Genomic DNA, 11,446 nt, shown 5'->3' with positions numbered 1-11,446 from the left:
TTCGGGCCTGCAAACGACTGGAGACCACTTGTTATTGAATAGCGAGTTTGAATTGGTTGAAAAATGTGTAGAGTTACCCGTGAGATTTAATGAGACATTAATTACAATCATGAAAATTGTGTCAAGGCTAAGCAATACAATCTTAATTGCTGCGGTGAATGCATGCTTTTAAATTATTGTCACTTTAGAATAATAAAAATATGTGGGCATCTACTCTGTAAAAGTCCTTCTACAGTGAGTAGGTATGTTGTAAGAAAAATAAATTGAAAATGATTGTTTTGGTTATGCCGGTTTGTGTCTGAAAGGCTATTTAAGTGAAAAATCACACGGTATCGGCTGACGAATGTTTTGAAGGATAGTTTATGACAAACATCACATAATAACAGCAAACTGACCGAAGGCAAAAGCCATTTAGGCAGTTACTTTTGGCAAATTAACATTTAGACAATATTCATCTGCTGACCTCATAAACCGCGATAGGAAACTGACAGTGTAAGTCATTTGTAAATGCATTTTTACTTTTAAGAATCAACAGCGAATCAACGGAAACCTCTGCTACTGTTTTGTTATTATCGAGGTTTCGAATGTTAACATCATGTTTTTGCCAAAATCTGTCAATCTGTCAATAAAATGCAATGTGGCGCTAATTTATTACGAGTTTTAGAACGGCCATGTTATATAGATCTGTCTTACCAATTGAAAATACTCGTGTATTGCAACCAAATAAAATTTTCTTATAAAATTAAGATAGCCTAACAAATAAGTTTACTGATCACATTTACCTAGTTATTTTGTAACGAATTAGGATGTTTAATTAGGTAAAAGAAAATGTATTAAACTTGTGAAAAAAAACAACAACATTTCGACAAATACTAGAATGTCAAAGAAAGAATAGCTTGGTCTAGTTAGAAAAATGCAGACGGATGCGGACCTCATTAGCTGCCATAGAATAATGTGTGCGGTTTTGATGTATGCGTTACAATATTTCAAAGCAGCAGTAAAAAGCTTTAAAAATGATTATTCTTGAACAAGTAGACATTGCCGTTTCAATATTGAAATTATTGGTTATTTGTACGTTCTGTGTGATATCGATCTGCTAAACTTGTTATATGATTTCATAATTAAAAGCAGCAAAGCAGGCTGAATAATGTACTGAATGCTGCCGTTATGTCTTGATATTCAACGGTATGGACTTTAAAAAGCGTAACATATTCAACACAAAAATACACAGTGCGAAAATTATACCCAAACCGTAATACGAACCCTGCCCCATGAACACGTCTACATTCCGCCGGTGTTAATTGAACAGTCACATGTAAATATCATCTGAATATCGTATAAGAACATTGTTTTAACTTTCTGACAATTTTGGTTATCTTATGTTAGAAAGTTATGGCAATGTTCTTATATGATTTTTGGATGAAATACTAAACATAATTGGTTCCTGAGACCTGCATGGAATATTAAAGATCATTTTATTGTTTTGACTTTACTGTAGAATATATATATATACAAGCAAAACACATTAGATCTACAGATTTCAACTTCAGTTGAAAATACAACAAATAAATCTTTTCAATAAAATTTTCGTCTAAATTACGCAAGTTAGTGAACGTTGTATTCCGGTAAACATGAACGGGTTTTATCAAACCAGGACAAAATTTAACAAAGCTACTTTCGGTTTGAAATACTGCTATACTATTAATACTACTTCGTTTTATTTGAACAACAGTCAGATTCCATTCAAAGGATACATTTGACCCGGTGATATCATTCCGGTAAGTTATTGATAGTTATTGATAGACTGACTTTTTAATGTCTCTGAATTTTTAAACTTCCGTTATTATATGGGATTTTCCATATTGATAGCCGCGAACTATGGCCAGAGAAATAATGTTTTTGTTTTGATGTGAGGTAGGTTAGTGTTTTAACTGCTTTTAAAAATAAAGGTCGAAATAAACAATGAACGGAACAAGTGATATCTATACGAGTAAATAAGTATTTAAAATTCTACTTTCGTTTTCGAAACAGAAACAAGGAAGTAAAGAACTGACCAATATCTCAATTAAATGTTTACTTTTTCTAACGACTTTTTAAATAACGGAAGATTCATAATTAAATTCTGTTTGATATCTGTTTTTATACACTTAATTTTTTATTGTGTTACTAAGCATATTTAACTGACACACGAGTTCATTTGAATATTCAATATTGTTTTGTATAATGGAGTTTCGCTTTAAAGAAAGCCAGGGGTATTGCACGTTTTCATTCCATCTCGGTACGGAACAGGTGCTCGTTCATGTAACATGTGCAGTGAGTGTTGTTAGAGCTTAACGATTTTTTCACACACTATAGAAACATAGTTGTACAGCGTTTTAAACTTTTGGCGAATTTAAACGGATTTCTGTATATGTAAAAAGCAACTTTATCATAAGGAAATTAAATATATTGTATCCACTACACAAATTAAATATTTGAAACTAGGTCAACGTCAAAATAATGTTACACTAATAGAATTCTAATATACAGATTACTTTAATCAGTCTGATTTATTCACGCTTTGATGAACCCCGTATTTTTCATTTCTAAAGTCATGCGAGTTGCTTCAGATAACAGTGATTTTTTTTTAAAGTATCACTTTCTTATTTTAGAAGATCATTTCGAACCCAATTTTCACGGCTTCCACTCAAAATTTGATAAAAGTATCATAAGTCTCCTTCGTAAAACGCCGTCCTTATGTGGGAGATACTGGCTGATTCTGATGCAGTTTAATCCGAGAAAGAAGACAAACTTCTTCTGAACGCATTTCTACTTCATTTTTCTTTTACCCTACGGATAAACATATTATTACTATTTCTCCACAAAATCGATCCGGACATCTATCATAGGATAATTGCTTGTGGTCAATAGATATTCCCTATTCTTTTGAGGCTCGGTAGGTCAAAGGTCAATGTTACAGTTAACTCAGACTGAAAACACTTACACTACATAATTGCCTGTGGTCAATAAACGGCCTGGTCACAGTGAACTCCAGGCTGTTTCCGCAGGCTTTGTCTGTCAGTCTTGAGTGTCTGTATTCAGTAGATAACCCCATTTGTTTCTGAGAAAATGTGGTCAAAGTTCATGGCCACAGCATACATAATAGATACCCATTTGCCTACGACAGGCCATCATGGACAACATGTCTCCTTATCAAGTTTTTTTTTTTTTCATCAAATTAAATGAAGTCATAAACATAACGTCACATTTTCCGTACTATTTATATTTTGACGTTCTAAAACACATAAATTGTGGATACTGCAGTTAGGTCTGAAAATGTTATTTTGATAGATGCTAGCGCTTTGGTCGATATTTCCTTCTAGTGATGAATATCACATAATTTATTCCATGCCTCAAGTGTCAATAATAGTATACCATTTACTTCTTTCATTCGTTGTGTTTAAACGAGATTTTCTCGTATAATTTTGTGTTATAGTGTAAATAGTGTTTAAACAGTTGCATTTCTTTAAATAAAACGATATTTAATTCATTACATATGTTGCGTAGGGACACAGTTCACTCTTGCTGCGTTTGATCAATATGATTCTTTACCGAACCGGTTTAGCGCTTAAGTAACATCCCAATGTATATATGCAATGCATGTGGTGAGATATTTCATTATGTTTACAAATGCGAATACAGAAGTGTTCGAACAAACGACAAAGAATACAGCTGAATGAATATATTTGCTAATCAAACTCATTCGCGGTCTTCTTCCATCCATTTTTTTTTTATTTTGGAATGTAATTCTGAAAAATAATTCCTGAAATCATACTTAAGACAGTAGAAATTCAACAAATCATTTGGGCCCCGTCCGTTAATAACTTTAGTTTTGGTTCAGCTGTTTAAATGACACTTTAGTGTTGTTATGTTTTCTGGTCCTTTGGGATCATGACGTCCATTCCATATATGTGTTCCGCTTAAGCCGGTGCTAGGGGGTGTGAGGGGTGTTGCATATTTCATTACCTCTCATGAACAGACTCAATCAAACCGAGACTGCTATTGTTTTGCTTGGTTGACTTCTGTGCTTCCAAAGTATCTTTTTACAGATTTTGTTTGGTCTGTATGTTGTTTATAGTAAGACCAATGTTTGGATTGCATTTAGGGTCAGCGAACTCAAAATCAAGGTCACTGTTACTAAAAATAGAAGAAAAACAGTTGCTTTTGTTTGGACTGATATATTGAAATTAAATTTGGGATATAAGTAGCTCAAAGAATTAGCAAGGTTAGGGTTGCACATGGTGTCAGTGGAATCAAGTTCAATTCTATCATAATTTAATTAATCTACATCAACTGAGGGGAAGTAATATTTACTCCGGCAAAGGACAAGGTCACAGTTACTAACATATATTTTATACCGGCTGAGATCATCAGATGGGACGGACATACTGTCACAAAAAAAAATTGTAGAGCAAGCTGCAATAAAAAGTGTTTGGATCTCGCTGTCACTAAATACAACAAAAGATTTCCACTCCCTAATTTAGAATGAAATATTGCGAGGGAACTTTGTATATAGGTAGCTGAATAGGATGTCGAAAGGTATGGGGTCTAAGTTTGTGGCAAGTAGGGTCAAAGTAACTGTTATTAAATACAAATACAAATGCATGGCATTTATATAGCGCAAAAATTATAAAATATTCTATTGCGCTTTACAATTACATAGCACACATTTAACATATATACATACAAAATATGAACAGGATTCTAGAACTTAGATTTAGAGATTTGGACATGTATAAATACTATCTATACTAATCTATATAAGATCAAATTGGTTTTGATATGCGCTTTCTTGTACAACGATCTGATGTATCAGTGCCATTGATGTTTTATTTAACGGAGTTTTACCTAGTATATTCAAGTTACGCAGAAAAATTAAACGAAATAGTTTTGCATTGAATTGATGTTTTAGCTTTTGAAGAAAAAACATTTGCCTAAATTTAATTGATTCCTGGTTACTGTCCATGAAGTTTCTTTAATCAAAAGTCTTGAATGATATTAAGGCTGAGGAATGAATACCGCGGGCCAGGGTTGAAAGCTGCCGTGGACGCAACATCATGGTAACAATGGCATACATGACCAATCTCATGGGCTAGATGTGCCGTCAGAAACTTTCACTGCGCAGTGTACTGCTGAGACTACAGGAAGCATTAGTGATGAGGCAGGAGTTTCATGGCAAGAACATAATGGTCAGGTCAGTCATTATGTTTGAACGAAAAAGTATAGTATAAATGGAATGATTTGTTTAAAAAGCATCTATTTCATATTCCTATGCTGCTAATATGCATGTTGTCTTGTTATTAGTGTTGTGGATGGATTGAATCATGAACTTATCCAAGAGGCTTATATAAATTCATCTTCAGCATGAGTGACGTTAAAGAAAGCAAGAATATAAGCCATTTCCAAGCTGAATGGTGTCAGTTCTGACTTACTATATCTATAATTTTATTCCTAGCATTTACGCACCACTATCATATAGAAAGGGGTGAGAAGGACCTTGATTTTGATAACATTTACTTCGAGTACGGACTTTGTTATTCACTTGATAAAGGGAAATATATATTTGTATTTTAAAACTCATTTTATTGTGTTAATGACTTTCAGCCTATTAATAAACAGGAGTGTGTAGTTCTAAACCACCAAACCCCAAACGAAGATACAGGGAAAATGTCGAAGATGGAAGCACAAAGTGAAGCTCGCAGGGAAAATATTTGTATGTATTTCATTTTTATCCGAATTATAAAAGACAAGACATATTATACAATTAAAAGTTGTCGTCCCTTGGCAAACAAATTTCTCAATTGTCAAACTAATGTCTTTGAAGTATGTACGGGTCAAATCATTGTTATCAGGAAACATATTCTCATTGCACATTTCATAGTCTTATTAGTCTTTTTAACATGCGTACTGTTTTTGTTTCATTTAAGTTTTTAGTTGTTTGTTATTAATTTTGAATTACACCTAAAATTTGACAGTCTTCGACATTTTCATTTATGTGTGTAGGTTTTACAAGATAAATAATATGTGAATCATATACTGAAATGATACTTGAATATATAGATTCATTTCATAAACTAGATAACACTTTAGACATTATTTTACTTACAACGTATCAAACGTAATTATTGTGTTACATATTGGTTTGCCTACATATGATAAGATCTGAAAGTTATTATTATGTCTCCCCTAGGAGACATATTGTTTTTGCCCTGTCCGTCCGTCCGTCCTTCCGTCCGTCCGTCCGTACGTCACACTTCATTTCCGAGCAATAACTGGAGAACCATTTGACCTAGAACCTTCAAACTTCATAAGGTTGTAGGGCTGCTGGAGTAGACGGCCCCTATTGTTTTTGGGGTCACTCCGTCAAAGGTCAAGGTCACAGGGGCCTGAACATTGAAAACCATTTCCGATCAATAACTAGATAACCACTTGACCCAGAATGTTGAAACTTCATAGGATGATTGGTCATGAAGAGTAGATGACCCCTATTGCTTTTGGGGTCACTCCGTCAAAGGTCAAGGTCACAGGGGCCTGAACATTGAAAACCATTTCCGATCAATAACTAGAGAACCACTTGACCCAGAATGTTGAAACTTCATAGGATGATTGGTCATGAACAGTAGATGACCCCTATTGATTTTGGGGTCACTCCGTCAAAGGTCAAGGTCACAGGGGCCTGAACATTGAAAACCATTTCTGGTCAGTAACTTGAGAACCACTTGACCCAGAATGTTGAAACTTAATAGGATGATTGCTCATGCAGAGTAGATGACCCCTAACGATTTTGGGGTCACTCTGTGAAAGGTCAAGGTCACAGGGGCCTGAACATTGAAAACCATTTCCGATCAGTAACTTGAGAACCACTTGACCCAGAATGATGAAACTTCATAGGATGATTGATCATGCAGAGTAGATGACCCCTAACGATTTTAGGGTCACTCTGTTAAAGGTCAAGGCCACAGGGGCCTGAACATGGAAAACCATTTCCAATCAATAACTTGAGAACCTCTCGACCCAGAATGTTGAAACTTCATAGGATGATTGTTCATGCAGAGTAAATAACCCCTATTGTTTTTGGGGTCAGTCTATTAAAGGTCAAGGTCACAGTGGCCTGTTCATGTAAAACTTTTTTTTGGAAATAACTTGAGAACCACTTGACCTACAATGTTGAAACTTAATAGGATGATTGGACATGCAGAGTAGGTGACCCCTATTTATTTTGAGGTCATCTGATCAAAGGTCAAGGTCACAGGAGCCTGAACAGTGACTTGAGAACCACTAGGCCAAGAGTGTTGAAATTTAGCGGGATGACTGGACATGCCAAGTAGATGATCCCTATTGCAGCCAACCATCAGTGTCTCTTTGACTTTCGCTCCTGACCCCTATTGACTTCTTGCCTATAGGACTTTGCATTGGGGGAGACATGCGCTTTTTTACAAAAGCATTTTCTAGTTATTATTGTTTCCCTTTAACTATTATTGTTACTTGTATTACTTGTATAATAGTTTGACTGCCAAAAAAAAAGTTTGATTTTTGCCATTTCGAAATTTAAGGTCAGTTGGGAAGTAAAAGAAGTGAAACACAATTGCAGGTAGAAGTAAATTTCAGCATCGGCGCCAGGAAAAACTTTACAATCAGACCGCATTTAGAATGCAGTCTACACGAATATATGGTATGGAAGTATATGATGAATTCACCAAGGCAATGTGACAATTGTAGAAAACACTTTTCGTCTGAAAACATTACATTTGAATCAGACTCTTCAATTACTATAAAATCTCCTGTTTCAAATAAGGAACACGCAAGGCAGATCACAAGAAAGGTCTTCGAATATGCTGTTCACAAGCTTGGTCCAATACTGAGTGTAGTGTCGATTGAATGTAACACGAAAGGTTCCATAAAAGAAGCAGAGAAATTAAATGAATCATTCGGTCAGGAAATTGCTTATGCTGAAGTTATTCAATGTCGCATTTATGTTGTTTTTCCAACTGGACAAAGGAAAAACGTTAAGCATTTTATTGCAGGCTGTAAAAATGAGATAGGAGAAGTTTTGATAACAAGACAGTTAACAGTTAAAAATGTGTTACTTAAAATCCCGTCAATAAAACAGGCTTACCTGGACAGCGGTACTGTTTGGTGTAGACCTGGGGATCAAGAAAATGAAACTGTGTGCATAGTAAAAGGCACAGAAAGTGCTGTAAAAATAATTGTCAGTGAGCTGGAATCAAAAAGGATATGTTTGAAAGCGCAGGATGTGAGTTTCTGTGCCATGATAAGCAATGCTCTAGAGGATTTTCATGTTGAAGACGTTGTCAATAAGCGTTTAGAAGAATGTTTTCCAAACTGTGTTTCAGAGCAAGTAAATACATGCCTACCTTTATTTAGTATTAATGAAAAGGAATTATTAAATGCGGTTTCGTATGTTGGCAACCTGATCGTAGAATGGGAAAAACAAATACAGGGAGATAAAGCTAAGAAACATGCGATTCTGAAACATTTAAAGGAAAAGTATGAGGGTCAAATGGTAGTAGGCTTTGATGATAAAAATAGCTTTTTATATATAGTAGGTCTAAAAGAAGCTGTAGAAAGTGTGCAGACCGAGATATCGGATATTCAAGAAGGGCGAGTCATTGTATCTGATATGGCTGTCGGTGATATCGAATCGCAACCTGAAGTCAATGACAACTACCTAGTGCGTTCAAGTTTGCATTTAAGATATTTGGAAAACTCCGAGTACATAAGAAAACGAGCTGAAACATTAAATGTGAAGATAGAGTTCCTACAGAAGGGTTATTCAGTAGAAGTTTATGGTTCCAAAGACAAAGTACAAAAAGCCATTCAATTCATTGGAAAACTTGAAAAAGCTATTGAGAGAGAAGAGATCGTGTTTACAGAGAATAAATCCGTTCAGCTATTATTGTATTCTGATTCAAGTCTTCAATTTCCTCAGATAGAGAAGGATTTCCATGTTTTACTCGAGAAGCAGAACTTTCAAATAATTGGTAACAAAAAAACACAAGTTTTCAAAGAAGTGCATGACGATCACACCCAATGGTCAGTCTCTAAAAACAAGAAAATAATTCAGTTAGAGACTTTATGCCTGGAAAAAGTGAGTGCATTTGTTAAGATAAAACCCACAAGAAGAAGTCAAAATCAAGGTAGGTGCTTTATATAATCTATGTTACATGTTTAATTGATTAACATCGTGTACATCATGTATACATGTTCTCCTGAAAAGAGTACGCTAGATATATCCCGAAACAGTAATATGTATGTTTGTTTGATTTGAACGTGTCTTACTTAAACTTTGTAGAAATGATTCAAGGGAACATGTCATTTAACATCACTTTGATGTGAGATACAAAAAGTATTTTATGTATAAATTTTACTCTATTTATAAATGTGTTAGTCGTGCACTCCTTCTTAAAAGGGACATTGCGTACACGATGGAAATGGTTGGCACCCTAGCATGTATCCGGGACGATTTCTCATTAACATGTAATTATTATGATATTATATTTACCTCAACAAAGTTTTATTCATGATAACATTGCACTTATTCTATAACAGTAGAATACTGTTCATAATTAATATTTACTTACATTGTTTTGTTTGCCCCTGTTTCATATGGGAATGGATAAGAGCTGCGTTCGGTTTAACAATTAAAGTATGTGTATGCTGTCGATTTATCTATTGTAAATTATCTATTGTAAATACATACCAGAGCATTGTTGAAAATCTTGCTCATTATGTATTTTTCCTTTGGAAATTCTCCATCTGGGTAATTTTTAATTGCAGCTTTCGTCTTAAATCTTATTTTTTCTGAATGGGCGAAAAGGAAAGTATAATTACAAGTACCCAATACCCATTTTATTATAAAAGGTAGCATAATATAATTTCACTTCTTGCAACAGAAGATACTATGGAGCCCCTAAAGTGAATCAGACATTTTTTTAGATTTTCAGGTTTTTTTATTTCGTAAAAACACTACTATTTCGCAAATAGATGTGTCGTATTTACGCTACTTGGTATATACCATTGGGCTGAATTTCACTAAACCGCACGAGTTATGTGAAGAGTAATTGTGCATATCATCGGCACAATCTGGTTTAATATTAATAATAATTAAAACAATCTTGTGTTCTATATTGTAGGGAACATATTAAAAGGAGGATACATTGTGGAGATGGGCATACCTCCACGGAAGGATGGAAATCACTCAGAGAATGAAAAATTGACCAACACCCTGTCGAAAGTTATGAATGAGGCGAGTTGTAGCAGGGAGCACACATCAACTGTTGCATTTTTATTAACATCCGTCTCAGACTGGACCTTTGACAGATTCATGAAATGCGTTGTAAACTTCATCATGAAATGGCTTCTTACATGCCCAAATGAATTGCCTCACACGGTAAAACTGTGCATAGAAGATTCGAGGTATTTGTCAAACACGGGAGTATACATTGATCAGTGTGCTGCTTTCCACATTCAAGGTATACGCAATTAAATTACAGGTATTTTAGTAGGCCAGGTGTTATAAAATGTACATGTACGAATGACAGATTGTTCGACGTATCGACAGTAAGTCGTTCAGTTCTATATTAATAGGTTTTGTCAGTTGAATATGTCCATGCATTCATTGCTTTCATATCAGTATGAATTACAAAGCGTGTATGCCTGGTGGCCTGATGAATTTCATGCCAAAACAAAAACTGCTGAATCGCGTCTCATTTATTTTAGTACATCTCAATGTTCTCTAATTAAAGTTATTTCAAAATTATTATTTAAAAATGGTTTGTGCTTAAGCTTTAAAATGCCTGAATCTTCTTGTGTCTCCGAAACACATTGTTTTAGATTAGCAAACAATGTTTTAAGATAGCTATGTTTTTATCAAAATATCTCGATCATTATGGAGTGTTTTACTTCTTCGATTGTAGTGTCACAACAGATACGGGACCTACAGACTACTGTTTGTAAGGGTCAGTTAGACCAAATAGAGGTATTCCCGTTTCCTATTAGTTTCCAGATATTAAAAACTAGAGTTACGAGGGCCATTCGAAAAATAATGGCAATCATGCTGGAATATGTTGCACAGTATAATGTGTACAGACTTCAAATTTAGTTTATCCCTTCAAAGTATTCGCCCTTGACTTATACACTTTTCCACAGTAGAGAAATCCAGGGGGTGAACGGTGTAGGGTAGTCTTCTCTTGGTGTGGCCTTAAGTAACTGAAACATACCAGTCCCAAGTGCTTTATTAGATGAATAGTTGCGTCTAGTCTGCGTCTTTTTTCAGCCTTGGAAAGTGGAAATTTTCAGTAACTTGATTTGTACCACTTTTTCATCTCTCAGAAACTTTTAAACAATGACACTCATGTCAACCACAACGTTGCTATGGATCAAATAG

General features: G+C 34.8%; 1 protein-coding gene across 1 annotated transcript; it reads left to right on the top strand.

Moving 5' to 3' along the window:
- Positions 1-1,629: 1,629 nt before the first annotated feature.
- On the top strand, positions 1,630-11,038 carry LOC128553134 (uncharacterized; the record flags this gene model as incomplete). Its single annotated transcript, XM_053534251.1, is given in 6 exon segments — positions 1,630-1,778; positions 5,043-5,233; positions 5,644-5,752; positions 7,593-9,197; positions 10,194-10,532; positions 10,977-11,038. Coding segments are annotated over 4 exon segments (2,052 nt in total), but the record flags the coding sequence as incomplete, so codon positions are not given.
- Between the last annotated feature and the right edge of the window lie 408 nt (positions 11,039-11,446).

This window comes from Mercenaria mercenaria, unplaced genomic scaffold (assembly GCF_021730395.1).
Source record: "Mercenaria mercenaria strain notata unplaced genomic scaffold, MADL_Memer_1 contig_3519, whole genome shotgun sequence".
Lineage (NCBI taxonomy): Eukaryota > Metazoa > Mollusca > Bivalvia > Venerida > Veneridae > Mercenaria > Mercenaria mercenaria.
Note: the sequence above shows the minus strand (reverse complement) of the source record. Positions and strands in the feature narration are given on the sequence as shown.